Here is a 27,845-nt window from a genome sequence, read left to right as displayed (position 1 = left end):
CTGTATCATGAATGTATCCTCAGTGCTACTCTTGCCTCTCTTCCCTAGCCCTCCAAGCCACAACATTGTGGTGAATGGAAAAGAATGTATAAACTTTGCCTCATTTAATTTTCTTGGACTGCTGGATAACCCTAGGGTCAAGGTAAGTATTATATATGTTAAAGTAGTCAGACAACAGGGCTGATTTATAAAACCGAACATGGACACAAATGTAGAATGTCAGAAAGGGCTATAGAAGCATTTACTTTTTTCTGACAGAGTTGTCACTGGATTTCAATGAGCCAGACCTGGGTAGTAGTCAGTCATGTTGAGGAAATCCCATTGGGGTTGTGGGTTGTACACATTGTTGAGGATAGATTTATGCTGCTAAACACAGCAAAATATGAAGGCATTGAGTTAACCGGTTATTGAGAATTGAGCTATTAAAATTTTTCCATATTTTAAGGCTTTTATCTAAATCTTTACATCTGCTTTTCCTTATATCCTGTTAGACTGTCATAGTACTGGCAGTTCTCATCCCAAGACTGCCTGCCTATGTCTATGCAGGTGTATCTATTAAACCCCTTTCCCATTGAAAAGCAGCAGCCACCACAACACCTCTCTGCCCATCTGTGTCTATGCAAGCACCTCTTTTTCTCCTTTCTCTTTTTCCTAATAAACCTGTCCTTTTAAAATGTAAAAATAAAATTGTCATAGGAGGGAAAGTAGAGGGAAGGAGGGTGGAAGAAGCTGTGGGTAAAGAATAGGGAGTGGTCAGTTTCAGACTCTTTAAGAAAAATGAGTGTCTTCTGTTTGTACTTCCACAAAGGCAGCAGCTTTGGCATCTCTAAAGAAGTATGGTGTGGGGACGTGTGGACCTCGAGGATTTTATGGCACATTTGGTACGTTTCTGTCATTTTCTTTCCAGACTGCTACTTTCAAAAGTAAAATTAAATTTTACTTCAAAATTCCTTGGACAAGATATCTGTAATTAATGGTGGTGTTAAGCTGATGTGTGCTACTTCTTATCTCACTTTCTAAAACATACTACACTTGGACCCATTGGTGGGAGATGCATTAGTCTCAGGTTGAATGTCACTTGTGGAAAAAAGTTGTAAGAACCTCAGGTGCACTGTCTCAGGAAGGGAATGCTCAACTGCTGTTATATGTGCCCCATGAGACAGTGGTGTGAGGACCCCGTTTATTTTTGTAGCACGTGACAGTAGTAAGGTGAAGTATTCCATTGTGGGAGACTGCTCTGTATAGTTGTGCAGGGACCAAATCTTCCCCAGTTCCTTGCTCCAGTGCCAAGGGCACTGTCCTTGTCGTGTGGCTGAAGATGATAAGCAGGGGGCACAGGAGTCCCTTTTAAGGCATGTGGGTTGAGTTGTGCATCCTTCTGCCCACATCCTATTGGTGAGGATGAGCCTGGATCATGCCGTGATGCAAACAAAGGAGGCTGGAAGTGGCTCCAATTGGATGGCCCCCACATGCCTGGATGAGAGGCAAGAATAGACTGGGGGTGCCAGAGACTACATAGCTCTTTCTTTCTGGGGAAGGATTATTGATTTGCTTGTGTGTTGAATGACCTGGGACAGGCTTAGTAAATACTGTGATTTTAAACACTATTGAACTCCTGTCCTCAGAGTCATTGAAGACAGATCTAGCTTTTTGTGATTTTTATTAAGTATGTATTCTTTGCATTTGAAAGGCCCAAAATTGTCTTTAAACAATCGTTCAAGTGACCATATTACTGGAATAAACATTCTGGCTCACAAAATGTCAAACTATTGGCATGTGAGGGAAAGTAGAGCAGAAGTCTCTGCTGTCTTTTCATCTCCATATCTTGGCCTTTGTGTTTTTTCCACCTTAACAGGTAAGATGTTTTAATTAAAGGGAGTACCTTTCTTTATTCCTTAGCTAGTTTCCTGGTTAAGTTATTTGTATTGGAAGTAGATGACAGGAATTGGCCTATGAGAATTCTATATCAGGAAAGGATCTTAAAAATCTTGTAGTCTAGCATCCCAGCTGTTCAGAAAAGGAAAGAAAGCCCAGAGAGGTTAAGTGACTTTCTTAAAGTTATACAGCTCGGTAATTTCAGCGTTAAAACTAGAAACCAGGTGCTTTGACCCCCGGTTTTACTTTCACGATCAAAGACTTAAAGAAACTCAGATCAGAGTCTCCCTCTTCACTCTGGTCTATTGCAAACATGGTTTGTTTGCTTGTTTTTTATTGGTAGGGAATGATTTCCTTGTTAAGTATTAGGAAACAAGAAAAGGCATTTTTTTATGAGGTTGCCTGTTATCTGATCAACAACATTTTCTTTCTATGATCTACTTGCTGGGGTAAAGAAACTGATTTCTTAAAAGCCTTTCTTTCTAGTGGAGTTGACTTGCGTATGTGACCTTGGCCCCTGCTTGGGAGTTAAGCTGAGCAGACAGATGAGAGATTTATTGCTAAATCACATGGGAAAAAAAAAAAAGAAAAACTGTTTTTTTTTTTTTTTTTTAATTTTTTTTTTTAATTTTTTTTTTTTTTTAAAAGAGGCATGTTTATTTATTTATTTATTTGTTTGTTTGTTTATACATGCACTGAGTACAGTCAGAAGCGCGGGAGGGTGAGAGAATTCACCAGAGCCAGAGCGGGGAGCAGAGCAGGCAGAAGGACTGAAGTACACTGCTGAGGGGAGCAGCGGGCGGCAGGAGAGGTTTGCGCGCCATGTGGGACCCTCCTCTGGTGGCCGGGGAGCAGCCGGGGATCGAACCGGCGCCGCAGAGGCCGCGGGCAGCTTCGCAACCCAGCGCTCAACCTCTGCGCCACCAGGGAGGCCCAAAAAACTGTTTTAAAACTACTAAACTAGTTTTCCCAGAGCTGTGGAAATGTATTGTTAAAATAGGACAGTCACCTGAAATGCATGATAGAGCGGTAGGTCCTTCCAAACACAGGGTCTTTAGATTAATGGTTATTTAATTAATTTTTTAAATTAATTCAGTTCATGATATAAACTTCAACAATTTTAGCTATAGAGAATGAAAAGTCTTCTCCCTACAGATATCCTATCCCCTACTCCTGCCACCCATTAAGACAGGTATCAGTAGTTTCTTATTAATTCTTCCAGAGAACTTTTTTTTAAAAGATATGCCAACCACTATTGTGTATATATTCCCCCTCTCCATTTTGACAAAAATGATAGCATACCATATACATGTTCTGTTCTTGCTGTTGGAGCAAGTATGTTTTGAATTTAAATTGGATTTGATCTTTTATTTTTTAAAGATTTATTTATGCATACAAGAACTGGGGTACAGGCCAGAGGAGTGGGGGGTGAGAGGATTTACCAGAGACTGAGCGGGAAACGGAACAGGCAGATCCACTGAAGTGCACTGCTAAGGGGAGCAGCGGGCAAGTCAGGAGAGGTCTGCTGCGCCATGTGGGTTGCTCCCTGGCCAGCCGGGGATGGAACTCTTGCTGCAGAGGCTGCAGACAGCTTCACAGGCTGCCTTAACCCCTTGTGCCACCAGGGAGGCCCAGATTTGATCTTTTAGATTCTGAATGGACCACCAGAAACATTATATTGACCACACAGTTGTATATCAGCCCCTTTGTAAATGGCTTTATTGGTCACTCATTTATCCTTAGCCTGACTATAGTGAAGACTGTGGCATCTGGACAGAGATTGTGGGTTAATTTGCATGTGATCATTTTGTAACAAGACACCAAACCTGCAGTATAATGTTTTTGATATTTTTGGTTGTTATCCTAGAAGTAACTCATTAAATTGCTGTTGTTATATTAACTTACCTTGAAGATGGGAGAAGCTGCTTGGGGTAAAGTAAGGCTAAATTTTAAATCTCTAAGATACTCTCATAATCAAATTATTCTGAATATTTAGAGTACATTTGCCCTTAGCTCTGAACTGTGAAGCAGATTTGAGGACCTTTCCTCTTGTTTGAAGTTGCTTGTGTATGTGTGAAGAGTTTACTTTAAGGCCTGGGATCTCTCCCTGGGCCCTCAGAAAGGGGCTTTCAAATTTATCTCTTTTTTTCTCCTGGAAATATCACATTTAAGCATCTGTGTTCAAAGATGAAAATTTTCCTTCTTCTAATTCTTTTCTCAACTTTCAGATAATGAATATAATTCACTTGCTGTAAAAGTAAATTTCCTTATTAAATCATTGTCTTCATTATCTCATAGTAGCATATTATTAATCATGTAATAGTAGATGATTAATATAACAAAATAAAATTTTGAGGAATGGTTGAGTTACAATTCATCCCATCTCCAGGGCTAAATGTCTCTTGCCTCCTAAAGGCTGGGCAGGTAGAACTGAACAAGTTCTATTAATAGTCTTGTAAGGATTGTGATCTGAAGTTTTCCCACCTTCTTATATTGTTTTAACATGAGCATTACCATGCTACAAGTGATCTTATCAGGCTAGGGAGCCGTCCTTTCCTTTCAGTCTGGTCCCCAGTGTGTTGTTGAGGCTTTCCATTGTTGAATTTCTTAGTTGTTGTGTGTTGGTTTTAAACCATTCAGGTTTTGTTACCTGTGGCTAAACACATCATGTTTAATGCATGCTTGGCTCTCTAGTCTTAGACTAGAGCAAAAGACAATTCATGGCAAGGTTTCATGGTGAGAGAGAGTGGCATTTAATTGTGTTCTAGAGCCAAGAGTAAACAATTGTTCATTTATTTTTACAAATATTTTCTCTCTTTGTTTTAGAGCAGTCAGCTGAACTATGACTGCATTCTTACTTAGAGTAGGAAGAGAAATTGCTCATAGGATTCCTAGATCTGCCACTTCTTCCCACCAGTCATGGATTATGGTTTCCCCAGGTGTGGGAAGGGAGCTACCTTTCTAGGCCCAGTTTAGAACATTTGAGTAAGAATCACATAAGATATTGTATGTGAAACATTTTGAAAAATATAACTTTCAGCTTTTATTTATGTTCTAATGTGTGCAAAGTGGTTTTATTTGTACTTTTAAGAAAGCCCTGTATAAGTTTGAAGGGAAATAAATAAAAATTAAAGTATGGTTTAAATACAACATTATGGAGGCCATCAAAAGATGTACTTGTTCAGGGGCCTCCCCGGTGGCGCAGCGGTTGAGCACTGGGTTGCGAAGCTGCCCGCAGCCTCTGCAGCGCCGGTTCGATCCCTGGCTGCTCCCCTGTCACCAGAGGAGGGTCCCACATGGCGCGCAGACCTTTCCTGCCGCCCGCTGCTCCCCTCAGCAGTGTACTTCTGTCCTTCTGCCTGCTCTGCTCCCCAGTCTGACTCTGGTGAATTCTCTTGCCCTCCCGCGCTTCTGACTGTACCCAGTGCATGTATAAATAAATCTTTAACAACAAAAAAAAAAGATGTTCTTGTTCAGCTTTCTTTTAAATGGCATAGTATTGAATATTTTATCATCTTTCCTCTGAAAAGCAGCCCAGTGTGCATAGTATTAGAATATCGTAATTATCAGAATACAAGAAGGTATTATATACATGAGTAACTGAACAAGTGATTTGAATATAAGATAATCCTTAGGTATCCAAGCTTTGGATAATGAATTAGAAAATAGTGTAACTGTTTTTACCTTTTAAAAGAAAACCTTTTCTTTTATTCTACAAATACTGATTTAATTGAACAAACCTGCAGCATATAGCCTTCCCTGCCAGACACTGTTGTGAGTGTCTTGTAAGCATTAACTTGTGCAGACCTCTTAACCAATTTTGGAGGCAGGCACAACTGTTACCTGTTTGATAGAGGAAGGACCTGAGAGATAGAATAATCCAGAGCCACATCTGGTAGTGAGGGAGCCAAGATCTGAGCCCCTGTGATGACCACTATGACCAGGCCCTGTGCTGGTGCTGGATAGGTCTGTGCTGGCCCTGTTTCCTGTCTTAGTTCTGGTGAGGGAGCAGGTACCAGACAGGAAAGCAAACACTGAAAGGGCTTTCTGCACCCCTACCTGTGTGGTTTCTTCCTCCCCCCTACCCTATTTGTTCCTAGCAGTGACTCAGACAAGGTACTGGGTTACTTTTACCCAAAGCAAATCCGTGACCCCAGTTGGTGAAAAGGATCAGACACAGAAGATGAAGATGTCAAAAGTCAAAGAACAGGCCCTGGCAGTTTTCCTGTTTACTGCCTCCCCTCCCTTGATTTGAGAGTTTCTTCACTGCACAGAATAACTAACATCAAGAGAAGGTACAGCAGTGTTCCATAATTACCTGTCACAAAACCGGCTTTGCAAGCCTGACATTAGCCAAAACCCAGTGTCTACCTGGAGGAAGAAAAGACCAGTCTTTTTTAAACCTTTGGCAAGGACCAATAAGTCACTAATTCACTGCATAGAGATTCTTACACCACTTTCATGGACAAGTATAAAAATGGTTATGAGTGTCTGTAATGAGGATCATAATACTCTCATAACACGTGAGCAGCTAGGTAAAGCTAACTTACTAAACAAACTAAAGCCCCTGATACAAACGAAGATTGTTTTCTCCTCTCATCACCAATCAGTGAGAAGTCACTTAGAGCTAATGATTTAAAGTCCCTTTTTCAGTTGGCAAAATTTGTATCTATAGCATGTTTTTTCTTTTTGAAATGGAGATATTGAATGAAAGCAGTTCACCATGGCCTAGGTTGTCCATCTGCTGGCTAAACTGTGATGATTCGGTGTATTGTGCCCAATTTAGAGTCAGCATTATAGAGGAATTACCTGTAATTCCTACAGAGGACCTGCCCTCACACCTGATCACCTGATGGGAAGTGAGGGGGCAGCAGCATGCTGGGGGGCTGGGGGAGAGCACTGAGGAACTGAGGAGGAGGGAAAGGAGGAATGCCCTTGCTCAGCTGCCTGGGAGGCTGGTTCTCTAGTGCTTTGGTGCTTCCTCTTTGTTGCCAGGCTTGACCTAAAGCTTTTCACTGGTAGCATCTTCTCACACAAGAGTGAGCACTCAGGTACAGGGCCAGGTGGTGCTGCAGGTCTCACCTTGTGGCCATAATGTAGATCTGCAGCTTGGACTGATAAACTCCCCTTTGGGTACCATTTTGATTAACTGGATCCATTCTTCTAAATCTTGTTTTTGTAAAATTCCACATTTTAAAAATGTTAAAATGAAAGTGTCAGGTCTATAAAAATGACTAACCAATTGGTGATGTTAATAAAATAGTTCATGTGTGTTTTGGATGATACTAGACTTGGTATGGGTTTTGCCTTACAGATAGGAAAAGGCATGCTTAGTTTTTTACCGTTACATAAGTGGAATGGGTTTAAATATTTCATTTTAACAAGTCTGTAATATCCGTTAAGAAATCTGTAATTAAAGTGGGTTTCAATTTACTTTCTGGATGTTGCTGCTGAATGTCCTAATTCCTCACTATGTCTCTGTTGACACATCAAATTGGGGTTTCGTTAGACCACCTGTACCCTCCTATTTCTCCCCCAGGAGTGACTCCCACCCATTTTGGGTTCATAATCAAAAACTATTCTGTTTTTGAGCCTGTGGGTCTGTTGTCATTTGAAGTGAAGGAGGGACCCAAGAGCTTCAGACCAGCGGACCAGAGACACAGCTTAGCCTCTGGGCTCTCTGGTGACAGCTACCACAGGCCTGCCAGACCTTCGTCTCTTTGCCCAGTGGCAGAAAGCTTAAAATTTTTCTTGGTGCAGTACTTATCAGAGTATCTATCTCTGTGTAATATTTACTAAATGTTTGATTAGCAAATGACTTAACTGAGAAAATGGTTGGACCACTCTCATCTAACTGCTTCTTAAAATGTAATTATTTGTGAAGTTACAGCTTTCATAATTCTTAATTTTGCCTTTTGCTAAATAAATAGCATCACAGCAACATTAGCCTGCCTCTGATAAATCAATGAGTCAGAGTTTACAGATTTTAGACACTCATTTCAGATGTTCTAAGAAGTTATTCAGATTCTAAGAGGTTGTTACTTTATTTGCTCTACCAAATGGTCCTCCCTTCACATGTCACCCCCCTGGAAGGTGATAGAAGCCTTACCCTTGACAATTAAAATCTGTCTCTGTGTCTCTCTCACTTGCCATGGAAATACTTTAGTCCACTCATATTCAGTTCGTTACCCACATGGGTTAAGTGGTCTCTTGTGTATCTCAATCTTTTAGGTCTTGTCCCTCACCTCCTCCCCAGGATGGTCTCCTAGGATGAGGGGACTTGTGTGTCCCTGGGAAGTAGGGTGGTGCAGGGCCTGTCTTCTTCCCTAGTGTGAGGAGTGAGGTACTGGCTGCTCTTGAAATGAAGGCTAGTGCTAGGGGGCCTCCCTGGTGGCGCAGGGGTTAAAAACACAGCACCGTCAAGCTATTGCCAGCCACTACAGCACAAGTTCAATCACTGGCCTGCCAGAGAGGTGACCCACATGGTGCAGGAGACCTCTCCTGTCTTGCCCACTGCTCCCCTCTGCAGTGTATTTCATTAGATCTGCCTATTCTGCTCCCCACTCTGTGGTGAATCCTCTCACCCCACAGACCTCTGGCTTACACCCCAGTTCTTGTATGCATAAATAAATAAATTTTTTTTTTTTTTTAATAAAAAGACTAATGCTGAGGGCAGTGGAAGCTGGAGGCCGTGGAGCAGTATCCCCTGGTGGGCCCTGCCATTCCTAGCACACCACCTCCCCTCCTTTGGGGCTGTTGAGAGCCTTTGCCACTGCCTGGACTTCAGAGTTCCCCTAATGGACATGCCATAACTCCCACTTTCAGGGCCTCAAATCTGCTTATACTGCCTTTGATTTCTCACTTTCCTCCCACAAAGCTTTAAGGCAAGGACATCCCAGCTGCATCCTTCTTCTATCTGCTTGATTTTCTTTGGTCAAGGCAACTGAGAAAGCTGTGGTTCAATTCTCCAGCTTGTACTGCCATAGTTAAAAGAGAAAAATCCTTTTTTCTCCTGGCTATTGCTTCACTTTAAGGCCACCTGGAAGTTCTCCAGTTCAAGGCCAGTCAGTGGGCTATTTGTTCTAGCAGTCACTGGTTCCTTGCTCTCAGGGCCTGAAGCCTCAGAACTTAACCTGGAGAGGTCAGTGACTAAGGAACAACGATGTAAGAGAGGAAAAAATCAGCTTAGCAGTTACAATTTATCCTCATTATTACATCAGCATTCTTCTTAAGCTGCTTCTGTAAAAGGACCGTATTTCTCTTTGTACTATAAATTTGATTCTTTGAATATACTTGAAAGGAATTCAGACAAAACTCAGTCCTGCACAGAAAAGGCAGGTGCCACAACCAAGTACTGACACAAACTGGGAGGAGTGACCGCCACTGTTTAAAATCTTCAGAGTGTGTGAGGTTCTGTTTAAATTAACTACTTTTCTTTTTCTGTGTTTTCTTTTTAAAAGCTTTCCTTTTAAAAACAGTTTTCTTAGTACCTGTTTTGGTCCCTTCTGCTAATATGCAAGAAGGCATTAATAAAATTGGTAAATCCTCAGCCTTGTTGGTTGAGGGAAGTTAAGACAGGTAAAGTCATTGGGCTTTTCGTCTCTAGTGAGACGAAAGCAAAACTCAGAGCTGGAGCTACCCCTGCAACCTTTCACAGACAGATGTGTGACTGATTCAGTTCACAGACTTTGGAAATAAGTTTGACCCAAAATTATCTTAATAGATCTTATGTAATTTGTAAAACACTTAATTTTTGGCCCAAGTATGAATAACCAAACTGCTTATGTTATTTTCTTTCTTTATTCTTCACTGAAGAAAGAATTATAAGACAGTATAATTATAAGACATTTAACTTTTTATTATTGAAATAGATGTCCACTTGGATTTAGAAGACCGCCTGGCGAAATTTATGAAGACAGAAGAAGCCATTATATACTCATATGGATTTGCCACGATAGCCAGTGCTATTCCTGCCTACTCTAAGAGAGGAGACATTGTGTTTGTGTAAGTGACCTTGACCTCCAAAGAAATCAGAATTTCTTTGAAAATAATGCTGACCCTCCTCTACCTTCTAGAGAATGCCTTAGTTAGAGATTATCTGCCTAAAATAATGATTTTTTTTTTTTAAGGAACATACTCTAGCCAAGTAATTCAACACAATTTGAGACCTTCACTAGAATAACATGTGAAGGTGTCGGCACTTGGTTACCTGCCATTGTGATTGTACTTTCTGATGCTGAGAATGCCAAGCTTACCCAGGGATGAGGGTAGCCATCTGCCTTCCATCAGCAGCTCTGTGACAGTGTGGTGTCCTCATGAGTCACACTACCTGGGAAATGCACTCCCCTTCTCAGCATCCCACCCAGGCTCCAGCTCTCCACACATCTTGCATTGTAGCATATTAAAAACATAGAAGCCATGAGTTGGGGGCTTCCTTAACTTCCCACAAGCAGGGGCCTCCCTGGTGGCGCAGGTGGTTGAGCGCCGCACTGTGAAGCTGTCTGCAGCCTCTGCAGTGCGGGTTTGATCCCTGCCGGCGGGCAAGAATCCCACATGGCGCAGCAGACCTCTCCTGTCTCGCCCGCTGCTCCCCTCAGCAGTGTATTCGTCAGTCTGCCTGTTCTGTTCCCTGATCTGTCTCTGGTGATTCCTCTCACCCTCGTGCATATGGCCTGTACTCCGGTTCTTGTATAAATAAATAAATCTTAAACAAAGAAACAACAAAACAAAACTTCCCACAAGCAAATCTCTACCCTGGCATGGTGCCTGCTGGACTCACAGGGCTGCCATTTACTGTCAGGGGCAAAGCAGAAAGGAGCAGATTGAGGTTTGGTGAAGACAGGCAGCTGATTACACTGTCAGAAACACTGTCTCTAGCCCAAGCCTCTTTTTTTTTTTTTTAAAGATCTATTTATTTATGCATACAAGAACTGGGGTGCAGGCCAGAGCTGTGGGGGTTGAAGCTGTCCACAGCCTCTGCAACATGAATTCGATCCTAGGCTGGCCACATGGCGCAACAGACCTCTCCTGACTCACCCACTGCCCCCTCAGCAGTGTATTTCAGTCAGTCTGCCTGGTCTGTTCCCCAAGCCTCTTTTTTTGAGCGGACTATTAGATGACTCTTAATTTTATCAGATGTTTGTTTTCTCTTTTCCTTTTTCATACCATAATCAGAATATTTTTTCAGTATAAATCTGGTTGTCCATCCACTTAAGACCTTCCATTGTTCCTAAAATAAAGATACAGGTTCTTATGATCTAGGGCCTTCTGGGGTACATTTTTAAGCTCATTTTTTGCTGTTTTCCTCAGGTACTCATGCTGTTGCCTCAGCAGCCTTCTGTGCTAATCTCCTCCCCTCTCAGGGTCTTTGTACATGTTAGTCCTTATGCATGGAGTATTTTTTCTCCTCTTATCTGTTTAATTCCCACTCATCCTACTGATGCTACACATATTATCAACTCTGCAGGAAAACTTCTCTAACCTCTCAAACCAGGCCAAGACCCTCTGTTGCCTATAGGAAAAACCTTACATCCAGATAATTGGGTGTCCTTGTGGATCTGTAATCGTGCAGGCCCTCATCCTTCCCATCAGAATTACTTTTCTCAAACCTGCTTTGCCTGCACATGTAAGCACACACACACACACACACACACACACAGTCTCACTTTTTTCTGCTCATTTTGCCTCAGACTCACTGCCCTTTTATGGTACTTACCACAGTTTATAGTAGCCCATTGCCTCTGACAGTTTTGGCATGTAGTAGTGCTCAGTAAGTACTAGTTCAGTAAATTAATAAATGGATGAGGGAACTGAAAGAGGCGGCCCTGGCTTACTTGGTCTCTGCACTATCCTACTGCTTCTCCTCATAGTTGGGGCTCCTACTCATGCAGCAAGCTCAGGCACACGTTGCAGTGCTGGCTCTACCTGGCGTTTCAAGGTATATGTGTCCCCTACTTCTCGAAGCCCTGAACAACCTGGAAGCAACCATCACACAGCCTGGCCTGAGTGGTACTGTTTCCTCATGTGACCATTAGAACAGTTAAGAAAATCAAATATTAAGACTCAACACAAACTTGAATGCCACTAATTTAAACAGTATTTCTAGGTTTTTAGTAATAGCATTGTTACACACAACCACCTTGTCGTCCATTATCACTGTATACAAGTACCCACTGTGCATTCCTTTTTGAGGTAATAAATACTGTATTGTCCTCTAGACTTTAACTGCTTGAAGCTTAGTCTAAATTCACTTTTAAATGTTGTGCCTCGTATCTTAAAACTTCATTTTCTAGTGAGTCTGTAGACAACTTAATTACTCTTGTCTACATAATTTTTTAAAAGATTTATTTATTTATGCACACAAGAACTGAGGTACAGGCCAGAGGTGAAGGGGGGGTGAGAGGATTCACCAGAGACAGAGTGGGAAATAGAACAGGCAGATCTACTGAAATACACTGCTGAGGGGAGCAGTGGGCAAGTCAGGAGAGGTCTGCTGAGCCATGTGGGTCACCTCCCTGGCAGGCCAAGGAATCAAACTCATGCTGCAGTGGCTGCGGATAGCTTCATAGGTTGTGTCTTAACCCCTTGCGAGCCAGGGAGGCCCCTCTTGTCTACATAATTTTAAATATCATGCCAGGAATTCATTTGAAAGGCATATTGGGGGTTAAAATGCTATTTAGTAAATTCTTTGATAAATTGTTTTTAATAAATTGATTAGACATAGACAGTATGTCCCATGCTTCTTTTCCTTTTATTAAAGCGATGCTGTTTTCCCGATCATCCATCTCAGTGCTTGGATGTTCATGTACTTCAATCTGTTCTGGTCAGTCTGCTTGGTCTGTGTTCAAACTACTTCAGTACCTCTGTTGAATGAAATGTTTTATATTGAACTAATAGATGAATCACACAGACTTGTAAGATATCATACAGTAATCCCGTGTCCCCTTTACCGAGTCTCCCTGAGGGTCATCTCTTAACAAAATTGGAACGCAATTTCACAGCTGTGATGCTGACATTGACACAACTAAGGCTCAGAACACTTCTGTCACCACAAGGATCCTGCCTGCTTCCACACCACATCCTCTAACCCTACCCACTGGCAACCTCTAATGTTCTCCATTTCTGTAGTTTTGTCATGCGAAGATTATTATATATATATATGTAATCATACAGTAAATAGCAATTGAAAACTGGCTTTTTTCAGTCAGTAGTAATTATCTGGAGATTCAACCAAGCTGTATAGATCAAGAGTTTGTTCCTTTTATTTGTTGAGTCCTATTCCATGGGGATGTACCTCAGTCAAACCTTTTATCTGACTTCTCAGTTGTTTCTGGTTTGAGCTATTACAAATAAGCTGCTGTAAATATTCATATACAGGTTTGTCCATGACCATAAGTTTTCATTTCTCGGGCATGTATGTCAAGGCATGCAATTGCTGGATCACATGGTATTGTCGATGGTTTAATTTAATAAGAAATTGCCAGACTGTTTTCCAGAGTGTACTTTTACTGTCAGCATTATTTAAGTGGTGCAGTTACCCCCCCATCCTCAGGAATATTTGGTTATTAGTATTTTTTTTATTGTTTTTAATTGTAGTCTCTTTGAAGTTTTAATTTGCACTCCCCCGTTGGACTTTCTTTGTCTGGTTTCTTTGTCTGGACTTTCTTTGTCTATGTTAATATAATAATTCATAAAACCAATTGGAAAGTATTCTCTTCTATTTTCTGGAGATAGTGGGTAACATTATTGTTAATTCCATAAGTAGAATTCTCCAGTGAAATCCACAGGGCTTGGGGAATTAATTTTTGGAAATATTTTAATTATGAATTCAATATTCTTTATAAAGGCTATTCAAATTATCTGTATCCTGATTGGGGGAGTTGAGGTAGTTTATGTTTTTCAAAGAATTGGTTGGTCCATTTCTTCTGAGTTGTCGGGTTAAATGTGTAGCAGTCTTTAAAATATATTCCCATTTTAGCCTTCTCTTCAGGGTTCTTTCTTTGTCATTAGCTTTTCAGAAGTTTGACTGTAATTGTCTTGTAATTTATTTGTTGGGCTTTACCTGTTTGAATTTCATTTATGTGGTCCATAGGTTTAAGCTTCTTACAAATTTGAGACATTTTCAGCCACTATTTCTTTCAGTTTCCTTTTAGTTCTGCCTCCTTTCTCTTTGCTGGAACTCCACTGACATGTATATTACGCCTTTTATGATAGTTTGACAGGCCCTGAGGCTCTGCTCCTTTTTTTCTAGTCTTTTTCTCTCCCATTCTCTCTTTACTTGAATTATTTCTCTTGCTATATGTGGTTACTTTGTTTTTCAATCTGTTATTTCTGGAGGATTTTTCCTGTCTTCTGTTTCTTTGCTAGCTTTCTGTTTTTTCATTTGATTCAAGCATGTTCATAATTGTTCATCTAAAATCATAATTCTGATATCTGTCAGCTCAGTATTGGCATATGTTGATTGTTTACTTTCATTCTGTTTGGTATTTTTTTGACTCTTGGTATATGAATAGTGATATTTGATTGAAACCTGGAATTTTCCTATTATGCTATTTTAGTCTGCTTTATTTAAACTTGTTTTAATTGGCTTTCTCTAATAATCTTAACAGAGGCAGGGGGCACTGCTGCCTCATGACTGCTAGGTGGAGGTACAAATCCAGGGTCCCTACTTGGCCTCCATTGACACCTGGTGGGGGTGGGGTGTGTTTTAAAACATTTCTATTAGGTGTTGGTGAGAACCCTGCTTTACACTGGGTCATTCTGACAGACCCCAGCCTGAGAGAGGGAGGGTGGAAATCTGGTGGAAGCTGGGGTTCCCCATGTGCTCTTCACAAACACCACAGTGGTGGCTGCTTGTTACCATCTGGCAAGCAAAACGTTCTGGCTCCCTTTCCCACTACCACACAAGGGGACTTTGGGAGAGCCTTGTTATAATGCAAGATCAGAATAGGTTCATTCTTTGGCCTTTGCTGGTATGGAGGTGATAGGCTAGGTTTTTATAGTTTGACTGAGATAAAACCATGACTGTTTGCTGGGCTGCCTCTCCCTGTACCTTTGGCCAGAAAGAGCAGACTTTTGTTAAAGCTTTTTTTGTCTGTGTTCTATTGACTTTTTCAGTTTTGCCAGCTTCATAAACTCCAAGTTGGGAAAATCCATTTAATGTTCATTTCTCAGGTACCTAGCTGATCTTTCTTTTCTCGTAATGTCATATACTTTTATTTTTATTTTTTTAAAGATTTATTTGTTTATGTTTACAAGAACTGAGGTAGGACAGAGGGGTGGGGATGGGGGTGGGAGGATTCACCAGAGACAGCCTGAGGAGCATAATAGGCAGATCTACTGAAATACGCTGCTGAGGGAGCAGTGGGTGAGATAGGAGAGGTCTCCTACACTAACTGGGTTAGCTTCCTGGCTGGGGATCGAACTCATGCTGCAGTGGCTGGCGATAGCTTGATAACTCTGAGACTTTAAACCCCTCCACCACCAGGGAGGCCCAATGTCATATACTTTCTTTTTTTCTTTTTTTTTTTGTGGGACCCTCGCCGGCGGCCGGGGGAACGAACCGGTGCTGCAGAGGCTGCGGGCAGCCTCGCAGCCCAGCGCTCAACTGCTGCGCCACCAGGGGAGGCCCTGTCATATACTTTCAAATAATATAACTTAGTTTAAAAAATATTTTGACCCTGATTAGCCCTATTTAAAAGATTTTTTTTACTGGAGTTGAATTTCCAGGACCCAAAATTCTCCCCTGGGTTATGAGGGTCAATCGTGTATTGCTTCTCTTGGCAAAATGATAGCAGAGCTGTCAAATCAGAGTGGCCTAATGCTGAGAAACACCATGTATTTCTTAGAGAAGTTGCTGAGAGTAACCTGATGTGCCCACCTAAAATGTGTGTTAATTTCTGAAAGGGTGAAATGTGACAAGAGTATTCTTCTAGGAACAGAATTGTCCTGGTAGTTATGTGAACAGGAGTTGCGGGGTGAAGCAAAAACAATGATATATAAGTGTTCAAATGTGTTTCATTTATTTGCCATGTAAAGGTAATAATGGGTATCAGTCACCTTACAAAAGCTAGGATTCTTTTTCTGAGAATTTTAACAAGGTCCCTTAAACTCCATTTTGATGATTCTCTCTTCTTGCAGAGATAGAGCTGCCTGCTTTGCTATTCAGAAAGGATTACAGGCATCACGTAGTGACATTAAGTTATTTAAGCATAATGATATGGCTGACCTGGAGCGACTACTAAAAGAACAAGAGATTGAAGATCAAAAGGTATGATTCTTTTGAAGAAAATTATATACTTCTTTTGTACTTTCTAACCAGCTAAATTATATATGAAATGATAATTTGTCATAAAAACTTGCCTGCGGATAATATTTGGATATTAAGTAAGGTGTTTCTGCTTATTATATGTGCTTCTTGTTGGAGAGCCAAGTTTGATTGTAATTGCCTCCTCACTGCCATAATTATATATGGCAAATTTGGGGAAAGGTAATCCAGCCAGCTTTCTAAAAGAGAGAGAGAGAAACAGCACCACTTGGGGGGTTAGAAGATATGTGCTCTCAACTCTGTAGAAATAACATCAGAACTCATTAGGTGTTAAAGAGATTTGCCTAGTGAATTTCAAATAGGCTTAGTCATGTCAGAATAAATCATGTATCAATTAGCAAGAGGAAACAATGGCAGCAGATAAATTTATGAATTTATGAGCAAGGCAAGACTCTTTCTTTCCACCTTGCTTTCATCCCGGAGCTCTGAGCAGCTGTTCCCTGTGGGAAAACACTGCCCCACTCTGGCTTCCTCTCATCTGCAGCCTGTTCACATTTCTTCCCAAGAACCTTCTTAGTTCCTGTGGAGAAGGCGAGGGTGGGGGTTGTGGTTGGGGATTAGTGGGACTGCTCCTTGGTGTTGTGATTGGAAAGTATAATAGGAAATGTGTTCGGAGCATTACTGTTAGAGTAATCATATTTGTTCCCCTGAGGACAAGGGTGGAGAACGTCGTTCTGGTTTGTGGGTCTCAGCAGAAACCATTATGTATAGGCTGTACCTGGAACCCGGTCACCACATCGCTGGACTCAACACTTAACAAGTGGACTTGTCCAGTGCAACTCACCCAATGATGGAAAAACTGATTAAATTGCTCATCTCATTCCTTATTTTTGTGTTAACTTCCATTTTCTTGCTATTTGCATTATTCCTTTAAGATTCTGTTATCTTTGTTTAGATGGCAGTCTAAGAGCAGTTACTTTATAAATATACATATTCTTGTGATGAATATGTATGTATGCATATTTTACATTTTATAGCAGACATGTTTAGGCCAGAGTTTCATCATTACACAATTTAGAAAAATATATAGGGTAATGCTTAATATTGACACCCATTCCACTGAGAAATTTCTTTCTCCAGATTGTAAAAAGAGGTGCCTTATACTGAGTCAGTAATAGAATGCTACCACATTGAAGAGCAATACCTTGGAAAGAGTGACCAGTGAAATAGTCTGCTGTAGAGTTTATTTTGCCAAGTTAGCATTGTACAAATTTGGAAAACATATTCAAGTTGTGTGTGTGTGTGTGTATAAGTTTTACAAAACTTACAGTCTTTCTTAATGAAAATTACAAGAAATAAAATTCATTATCTTGATAGGTATTTCTGTTTTGTAATTTTTACCTTTCTACTGATTTATACCATGTTTTCCTGTCAAAAGTAGACTTTCTAAATAACAACATTTTTGGTTTTAGAAACAATTTTTTCAGTTTCATATACATATAAATTAAAAATTTTGAGATTTTCTACTTGGATGCTTATTTTTCATTTGAAACTAAAATATTGCAGTTTACCCAAAGTTATGTGAAATTTTATTATCACTCTTCCAAGTATTATAATTCATAGATTATTTTTCCTCCCTTTTTATATAGTGTTCTTTTGTATAGTGTCCCATATTAATGCTTTAAAAAAAAATACAGCACTGTTTAAAGAAAAGATGCAAATAACTGAGCAAGTGAGAAATAGAGTAGTCTGGCCTTGTTAACAGTTAGTGAAATTAGCTATTTCCTAGCCATTTAAGGAACTTTTTAATAGTTGATAATCAGAGCTAATCAGTTGTGATAAGACAAAGGACCCTTCTGTAACTGGTAGAGTTTGAATTGGCACAACCTTTCTAGAGGGTAAATGGGCACTTATAGTCCAGGATTCTTAAATATTCATACCTTTTGACTTATGTATGAATCTAGGTCTTTGTGTGTGTACATTATTTTTTTTTGTTTTAATTTTTTAAAAATTTATTTATACGGGCCTCCCCAGTGGCGCAACGGTTGAGCGCTGGGTTGCGAAGCTGCTTGCAGCCTCTGCGACGCTGGTTCGATCCCCGGCTGCTCCCAGCCCACCAGAGGAGGGTCCCAAATGGCGTGCAGACCTCTCCTGCCACCTGCTGCTCCCCTCAGCAGTGTACTTCGGTCCTTCTGCCTGCTCTGCTCCCCGCTCTGGCTCTGGTGAATTCTCTCACCCTCCCGCACTTCTGACTATACCCAGTGCTTGTATAAATAAATAAATAAATCTTAAAAAAAAATAAAAAATAATCACTTCTAAAAAAAATTTATGCATACAAGAATTGGGGTGTAGGCCAGAGGTGTGAGGGGTGAAATGATTCACCAGAGAAACAGATTTCTTTTTTCTGAGCTTCACAGGTGTGGGTTCTAAAATGCCACTTAAATCTCAACTCTGAACCTGAGCTCCTAGTTATCCATTAGACAGAGGCTTAAAGTTAAGAAACCTTTGAGTAGGAAGGTGGTGGCAGGCTCTCTCTGTGGATCCAGCTCAGCACACCTGCAGCATTACAGATTTCTTTAGCAGTGAGTGGTGTGTTGGTGACTGGCCCTCAGTGGGTATAGAGCGCTGTGTGTTATTTGGAAAAGTCCCACCACTGCCTTCCAGCATATCTGGGTAAGGATACAGATGAGTTTTACTTGACCTTGTAGTGAGGAGTAGTGAAGGAAGAGGATTTCATTGGCTTTTTGGCAAATGACGGACGGAGTACAGGGGTTTGTCTATTTTTTAACTTATTATAGAAAATTGCCAGCACATTCTATGGAAACATGATTGTATCATGAATCCCATTTTCTTCACCCAGCCTTGTTTTTATCATCTGCATTTTTGTATCCTTTGAGCCTCCACCTAGCTCCCCATTCCTTCCCTATGATGGTGGTAATTGCCATCACCATTATAGTTCCTCTCATCATAGATAACATTTACAGGCACTGAAATACACAAATCCTAACCACAGAAGTTGATTCATTGGTTATACCCACATAACCCAGGTATCAGGACCCCTGTTATGACATGAAACATTACTGTCTCCCTAGAAATTTCCCTTGGGCCCCTTCCCATCTTTATGGGCTTGGAGGATTTATGGGCTCCTAGTGCCTAAACTGTGTATGTGAGGTTTCCTGGTTGATTATGTAAACTGAAGAGTCATGTTTAAGAGAAGAAAACACTGTTCTTCATCTCAAAATAGCAGGATCTCATACCCTGGGCTTTCAGTTCATTCAGACTTTATTTTCATAACTAAATATTGTCAGTTGAAAGTATTAAGGACACATTTTGTATTTTGAGTTACAAAAATTAAAATGTGACTTTTTCTCCTTTTAAAGAATCCTCGCAAGGCTCGTGTGACTCGGCGTTTCATTGTAGTGGAAGGCTTATATATGAATACTGGAACTATCTGTCCACTTCCAGAATTGGTAAGCAACCTTGTTAGTCATTAATTAAACACTGGGAATATTTGACAGTTGTTCCTTCTGTTTATGACCACTTTCAATGTCTAATGCCTGCATTGCTTTGTATAATAGGTGTCAAAAACACATTCTAATCATAACGAGGGGGAAATTAACATTAAATGCCAATGCTGGCCTTTAAAGTGTAATCAAGGCTTAGTTTTTTTAAAACAAACTTTATTAAGGTATAATTGGCATATGATAAGTAGACTTAAAGTGGACAGTTTGATCACTTTTGATAGATAGATACATGTACTCCTATCACTACCACCACAGTCAAGATAGAAAACATTTCCATCATTCTGTTAAGTTCCCTAAGGCCCGCTTGGAGTCAGTGCCCTGTCCCAGCCACCATTCACCGACATTCTGTTCCTATAGTCTTGCCTTTTGTAGATTTTCATATAAATGAAATCATACAATATGTATTTTGTAAAATTCAGCTTTCTAACAGGGAAAGCAATAGACTTTTGAAACTATGACTAATTTAAGGTGAAATTCACAGAACATAAAATTAACCATTTTCAGGAGTACAGTTCAGTGACATTTAGTACATTCACTTTTTGTGCAACAATCAACTATAATTCAAAACCCTTCTGTTACTTCCAAAGAAGACCCTCTGCCCATTAAGCAATCATTTCCCCTTATATCTAATCCCTAAGCCCTGGCACCCACTGATGTGCTTTCTATATATATATATATATATATATATATATATATATATATATATATATAGATGTACTTATTCTGGATATTTCCCAAAAATGGGATCATGTAATATGTATTACCTTTTGGGTCAGGCTTCATTCAATTAGCATGTTTACATTGTTCATCCAATTTATAGCATGCCTCAGTACTTCACTCCTTTTCAATGCTCAGTAATACTCTGTTGTCTGGGTATACTGCATTTTGTTTTGGTTATTGTGAGTAGTGCAGCTGTGAACATTCATTTGTGAACAGCTCATTTTCAGTTCTTTTTTATATATACCTAGTAATATAGTTGTTGGATCATATAATTGTTTAACTTACTGAGGATCAGCCATACAATTTCCCACAGTGGCTACACTGTGGAGGGTCACAATTTCTCCACATCCTTACTAACTTTTATTTGGTCTCTAAAATTTTTTCCATCCTGGTAGGTGTGAAGTATGTCGTATTGATTTTCAGTTCCCAAATGACTAATGATATTGAGCCTCTTTTCTTGTGTTTGAACACCTTTTGTACATCTCTTCGGAAAAATGTCTGTAGAAGTCATTTTGTTCTTCCCAATATGCTGTATATGCTGCTAATCATCACTATTTTAAAGCTGTTTTATTTAACACATAGGTTAAATTAAAATACAAATACAAAGCAAGAATCTTTCTGGAGGAAAGCCTTTCATTTGGAGTTCTGGGTGAGCATGGCCGAGGCATCACAGAACATTTTGGAATCAATGTAAGTTCTCCTTTTTGAACATTTCTCCATACAGAAAACATGTAGTTCCATTCTGCTGGTCAGGTTTTATAGGCACAAAACTGTCACCTCACTGAATTCAGGGCTAGTGACTGGTATGTCACCTCACTGAACCTAAGGAGGAGCTGGTTTGTCAGACCAGGGGACTAGTCTAACCTGGAAACCTATAAACTCAGAGTGGCTAGTTGTAAATTTGTGTTCTGTTTATTTGGTAGTAGCATTTGATCCTGACTTTCAGTGCCTCTTATCTAGAAAAAGATTTGTCTTCTGTTTTATTCTTAAAATCGTGAATTCTTTAGTTGTCCCTTAGAAAGTTTTTATGATGGCAATGAAAGGATTTTCCTTCTATAATTTAAAATTTGTATTTTTGTAACTTGTGTGTGTGTGTGTGGGGGGGGGTGGTAGATAAGAGCCTTGCTACTTTTTTATTTTTGAATCGTGTCAGAAACACCATTAGCAAAGTTTCTCAAGGTCCCGGACAAATGGAGGGAGTTAGTCATGCTTTCTTTTACTGAGGAGAAATGAGTTCCAACTGCTCACAGTCTCAGCAGTTTGTGCTCCTGAGATCAGGGAGGAACAGCATCGCCCATCTGCAGAACCTGTCTGCCCTGCACAACCTATGTGGTAGAATCAAAGGAAGCTTTTTTCCAAATTCTGTGCAGAAAAGTTTTGCAATCTGTGTAAAAAGGTTGTATACAAAAATATTTTTAAAAGTTGAATTGTAGAATATTAAATCACGTTAGATTATCTGCATCCCACTACAGATACAATCCTAGAGGAAAACAGTAGCATTAATATTGTATGGAGTTAGAATTAAGTATAATCCCCAAAGACAAACTGACATTTGGCAATTATTTTTTTTTAATAAATTGTATTTTTATATTCCCCATACAATTGCAACCCCCTTATTTTTACCCCAAGCCCTCCCCTCCCTGCCCCCCACCCCCCATAGAGTGTCTCTGGTTCATAGTTTTTTGTTGATTTTGATTTTCACTTTCTTATAGTTATTCATTTTCCTGGTCCCTTATTTAAGTTTTCTAGATTCCTGCTATGAGTGAGACCATCTGGTATTTTTCTTTTTCTTTCTGGCTTATTTTGCTGAGCATGATCCCTTCCAGCGCTATTCATGTTGCTGCAAATTGCATGTGTTTATCTTTTTTGAAAGCTGAGTAATATTCCATAGTGACATTTGGCAATTAAATGCCCTGAGGAATTTAAGATAATTGAAATATAATTTAAACAAAATTACTAGAGCAGTTTTTATGATGAAAATTCTAAAGACGAAAAAGGCACTCATTACATCATTCTGGCTTTTTAACTGTTCTCATCAGTTGTCCTGAAGATTGTTTATGAGGACTTGAGTACAGGTGCAGAATGTATGAGCCTTATGTTTCAAACAAATACTATAAAAATAAGGCTTTGTGAGACAATCAGATATTTGAAACTCAACTATTTGGTAATTTTTAGGTGTAAAAATAGTTTTGTGATTATGGTTTTGAAAGAGTGTATATATCTTTTAGGAATGCACACTGAAATATTTATAGATGAAACTGTATGAGGTTTGAGATTTGCCCCAAAGAAAAAGTGATGAGGGCAATAGGGGGTATATTGGAATAGGATGTGACTTGGTAATTATTGAATCTGGGTGCTGAGGATTTTTTGTTCTCTCTGCTTTCATACAGTCAGCTACTCTGTATCTGCAGATTCCACAACTGTGGGTGGAAAATACACCCTTTGTAGTCCGGCTATATCTGTACAGAACATGTACAACATTTTTTTCTTGTCATTGTTCCCTAAACAGTACAGTCTCCTAACAACCATTTATATAGCATTTACATTGTATTAGGTATATCATATTACATAGAGATGATTTAAAGTACATGGAAGGATGCACACAGCTTATTAGCAAATACTGTACCATTTTATATAAGGAATTTGAGCATCCAGAGATGGGGGGGTGATGATCCTGGAACCAGTCCCCCAATACTATAGTATTTGTTTGAAATTCTTTATGACAAACTGTAAAAGAATAGGAGCACAGAGGTTTCCTTATTGAATCTGTGGGATGCTTAGAAAAATACCAGATGTGGCTTAACTGGTTGTTATCATAACCATCAATGAGTAATTACTAAATGACTATCCTATGCCCAGGATGGCACATGGTGCTGGGGACTGGAGCAGAGGTGAGCATGGCAGGAGGATTAATGAGATTAGAAGAGAATGTGTCCTCTCAACAGAGCACATTAGGTTCATCCACTGGCTAGTCTGTCCAGTTTGGTTAAAGAATCAATTGCCATGGGCCTCCCCGGTGGCGCAGCGGTTGAGCGCTGGGTTGCGAAGCTGCCCGCGGCCTCTGGGGCGCTGGTTCGATCCCCGGCTGCTCCCCAGCCACCGGAGGAGGGTCCCACATGGCGCGCAGACCTCTCCTGCCGCCCGCTGCTCCTCTCAGCAGTGTACTTCGGTCCTTCTGCCTGCTCTGCTCCCCGCTCTGGCTCTGGTGAATTCTCTCACCCTCCCGCGCTTCTGACTGTACCCAGTGCTTGTATAAACAAACAAACAAAAAAAAGAATCAATTGCCATGATGTTTGGATGAACTGATTTCAGTTTTGAAAAGAGGTAAATTGAATGTCGGGACAAGGTACCCCAAACTGTTAGGTTTTTTTTTAAATTTAAGTCTTCCTCTGTGGTGGACGGCTGACTAGACCACTGTTTCAGCAAGGAAATGATTTTGTACCTCTGAATAAATTTAGTATCAAACAGTTTTGAATTTTATCCTCTCAATTTATCTCTTCCACTGTGACTAAATTGTCAATGAATGATGAAATGGCAAAAAGGTGTAAAGTGAAACACTTTTTAAAACAGTCCATTTAATGATAGATTTTGTATGGTTTATCCTTTATTTTCATTAGGTAGTTTTTCTTGAATCCAGATGTTGACTTGATTAGTGCTGAAACTTTATCTGCAGGCTTGACATTAGCCTTTTTTCTTTTACACTGACGAATAACATCCATGCTCCCTCTTTTCTGGCAGATTGATGATATCGATCTTATCAGTGCCAATATGGAGAATTCACTTGCTTCTATTGGGGGTTTCTGCTGTGGCAGGTCTTTTGTAATTGACCACCAGGTAGGTTCTTTTTTAAAGAAAAAAAGCAAAAACAAACCAATTATTTCATTGGTAACCTATAAATGTAACTTCTGATTTACATTAAAATTTTTTTAGTCAGTTTGTTAAAGAATCACTCATTATATTTACATCTAGAAGTTATGTCCCTTAAAAAAAAATTCTTATTTATGTATATACCTTTATGCGTTCTGGATCTTACCACCTCAACATTCGGTAGATGGTACAAAGATGTGGTGCCTTTAGAATTTTTAGCTCTCACGAAATGCAGGGAAATATATTTATGTATTAACTGGTTTGTTTCTTCTCAGCGGCTTTCAGGCCAGGGATACTGCTTTTCAGCTTCATTACCTCCCCTGTTAGCTGCTGCTGCAATCGAGGCCCTCAACATCATGGAAGAAAATCCAGGTATAACCTATAAACTCCAGGAAATCAAAGACACCTGGGTTATAGTAACCATGCTAGTGGTTTGCATTTTGGAGGTATTAGCCAGCAGAAATTATCACATAAAACTGACTCTAAATTATATTATCCAGCATTTATTATTATTATTATTTTTTAAAGATTTATTTTACTTATGCATATAAGAACTAGGGCATAGGCCAGAGGTGCAGGGGTGAGAGGATTCACCAGAGACAGAGTGGGGAGCAGAATAGATGGGTTGACTGAAATACACTGAGGGGAGCAATGGGCAAGAGAGGAGAGGTCCGCTGCGCCATGTGGGTTAGCTCCCTGGCCTGCCATAGTTGTTGGTGATAGCTTGATAGCACTGAGACTTTAACCCCTGCGCCACCAGGGAGGCTCCTATCCAGCATTTACAGGAAGAATTGTAGTGAGGAAGGTTGTACCTGCCTCAGGGATTTGGTTTAGAGCTTCTCTCCTCTTCTCAGAGCTGAAGCCAAAGCACAGCAGTGCCTTTGGTGGATGGAGATGATAGGGGGAGGAGTTAATTCCAGACTTTAAATCACTTGGTTTATCATCTTTTGAGAAATTAGTCTGCTGCTAATTTTTGGTATATATAATTTTATAACTACCAGCTAGTTTTCCCCTTCAGTCTCAGAATAAGTTGATTCTGAGGCCAAACCTTGTTTAAACACAGACCTTACTTAATAGGTCTAAATGTGACTAAATGTGACTCTTGGCTGGAAGGGTGCCTCTTCACCAAAGCATAAAACACAAAGGAAATAGCAGGCATTACCTGGTATTTCTGAATATTCGACATTAGTTTTAATTCCAAGAATGAGGAAATGTGTGCACTTTCATATGCTTGGCATACCCACTTCCTGGTCCTGTGTTTTCCTTGGAAAGAAAGCCATCAAGAAGAGGAAGAAATCAAAAACATTACTATAGTGTCTTATTTTTTACCTGATCATTTAGCATCCATAAATAAGTACTATATTCGTTCCCTTTAATTCTCTCAACCAGATTATTTCTAGAATATTGAGAACAAGAACCATTATTTGGTTGTGGAAAATATCATCCTAGGTTTTGCTGAAAGTGGGGTAAAGTTAAGGTGCCAAGGATGAAAGTTAGGGTCTTCAAAGGAGTTTTCTTTCTAACTATGTATTATTAGTATATGGGAGGATTTACAGCTTTTCAAATTGATGAGCTTGGATAGCATTTTTAAAAAAGCATTTTGAGATTAATAATCACATCTTGCAAATATATCAACAAGTGTGTGTGCACGTGTGTTTTATCCAGGTATTTTTGCAGTATTGAAGGAAAAATGCAAACAAATTCATAAAGCTTTACAAGGGTAAGTTTTATCTCTTTTCAACCAATTTAATCTGCACTACATTTAAACAACCAATGAAAAAATGAATGTCATCTCTCTGATTTCAGTATATTTGATAGACTTGGGTCAGTTTGATTGAAATGTACCTAAGAACCCGAAAACTGAGTTCATTCACATGTGTCCATGTGTACAAAACCAGAGTATCCATTCTGTCATTGTTATAAAGAATCATGACTGCTCTTCTAAACATGATACAAGCTCATTAATAAAATATTATAGTTGTATAGAAAATACGAAAATGAAAATAATAACCCAACATGCTACCATCAGAAATAACAGGGTAAGCACTGGAGAACCTCTCACATCTTTCACATCTATACACACAAAAGGTTATTGTTTTTTATATGTACATATGACAACAGTGGGCTCATGCTGTCTGTGTTATTTTTTTTTTAAGATTTATTTATTTATGCATACAGGAGCAGGGGTACAGGTCAGAGATGTGGGGGGTGAGAGGATTCACCAGAGACAGAGTGGGGAACAGAACAGGCAGACTGGCTGAAATACACTGCTGAGGGGAGCAGCGGGCGAGACAGGAGAGGTCTGCTTTGCCAATTGGGTTGCTCCCTGGCTGGGCAGGGATCGAACTTGTGCTGCAGAGGCTGCAGATTGCTTGATAGTGCGGTGCTTAACCCCTTGCGCCACCAGGGAGGCCCCTGTCCATGTTATTTTAAAGAAAATTACTGTTTTATTTTAAATACAAGAAAAAGAAACAAATGAAGTTGAATTGAACCTTATGAATGTTTGTTGATTTGTTTCAACTATAAAAGAGTAGTTCCTGGCGAGTCCTCTAGAGTTGAGGAAAAAATTGAGATTGGTGGCCTCTTTAGGCAAACTCATGTTGCCCAAGTTTTTGGTATGTGTATTTGTTTTGCTTGTTTGACTGTCCTAAAGTGAAATATGCCTTTTGATTTCAAAAGCCCTATTTCTATTCTAGATCTAAAAATTAGAGACTTTAGAAAAAGAAAAGGACAGTTGATAAATGAGCAGATCACAGCTGTTCCAGATAAAGTGGAAAAGAAATAATTAAAGTTCCGGGTGTGTCCACATGAAAGTACAAAAGTTCTTGCATGATTTATGCTGGAGACGATTGTTTGTACTGGTTCCAGTTACGTGGTTTATGAAATATTAATATGGCGACACAGCCCTGCACATTCAAGTCACCATAAATTCATGAACACCAACTTCAGATGCCCTTCATTCTGACTGACAGTGTCCAGTTTTTTCATGCCTTTCTTCTTCAAAATCCCCCATCTTTCATCTTGCCCACCAGGGCTAACTGACAGCCCTATCTCATGCTGTCATTTGGGAACTCCCTCACAAACCAGCACCCCTCCAGGTATCCGAACCATCTACCCTCATGTTAGAGCCAAAGAAATGTCCTTCCAACCTTCATAGACCCTTAAGGACCCTGCCTTTGGTTGTCATCCACTCCTTTGTCTCCAGTCTCCCCTTTCCTGCACTGACTCGCATCCAAGTGCAGGCCTTGCTTCTTGCCTTAAATCCTCTTCTGATGACCCACTTTGCCTTTTAGCAGTTAATTCACTGCTCTGCTTCTCCTTGTAGCTAATTGCCAAGGTTTTTTCTCCATGTCTTCAAGTTATTTACATTTGAAACTACTGAAAGGGCTGGGAAATGGGCCTCTGTGCTTGTGCTTTATTTACCCAGACATTTCTGTGAGTCTCTAGTGGCCATTGCAGTGCAGAACCCAGCAGGCAGCCTCGGGGCTCGTCATCTTCACTCATTAGCTTCTGGCACAGCTGAGCATGTATTACTTTGTGTGCTCTCTTTTTGAATTCTTCTGACTTTTCCTCTATCTCTTTGAAGTGCTCAT

General features: G+C 40.0%; 1 protein-coding gene across 1 annotated transcript in view; it reads left to right on the top strand.

The window, feature by feature from the left end:
• SPTLC1 (serine palmitoyltransferase long chain base subunit 1) overlaps positions 1 to 27,845 on the top strand; it is a 50,916-nt gene that overhangs the window by 14,649 nt on the left and 8,422 nt on the right. Inside the window, exons 4-12 of the mRNA XM_037492573.2 lie at positions 49 to 142; positions 809 to 881; positions 9,747 to 9,879; positions 16,015 to 16,144; positions 19,522 to 19,611; positions 20,968 to 21,075; positions 24,124 to 24,219; positions 24,528 to 24,624; positions 25,918 to 25,972. Coding sequence (XP_037348470.1) covers positions 49 to 142; positions 809 to 881; positions 9,747 to 9,879; positions 16,015 to 16,144; positions 19,522 to 19,611; positions 20,968 to 21,075; positions 24,124 to 24,219; positions 24,528 to 24,624; positions 25,918 to 25,972 — 876 coding nt within the window. The remainder of the gene's footprint in view (positions 1 to 48; positions 143 to 808; positions 882 to 9,746; positions 9,880 to 16,014; positions 16,145 to 19,521; positions 19,612 to 20,967; positions 21,076 to 24,123; positions 24,220 to 24,527; positions 24,625 to 25,917; positions 25,973 to 27,845) is intronic.

This window comes from Talpa occidentalis, unplaced genomic scaffold (assembly GCF_014898055.3).
Source record: "Talpa occidentalis isolate TD23 unplaced genomic scaffold, MPIMG_talOcc4v2.1 talOcc4.7, whole genome shotgun sequence".
Taxonomy (NCBI): domain Eukaryota; kingdom Metazoa; phylum Chordata; class Mammalia; order Eulipotyphla; family Talpidae; genus Talpa; species Talpa occidentalis.
This window is presented reverse-complemented; position numbering and strand designations above follow the sequence as displayed.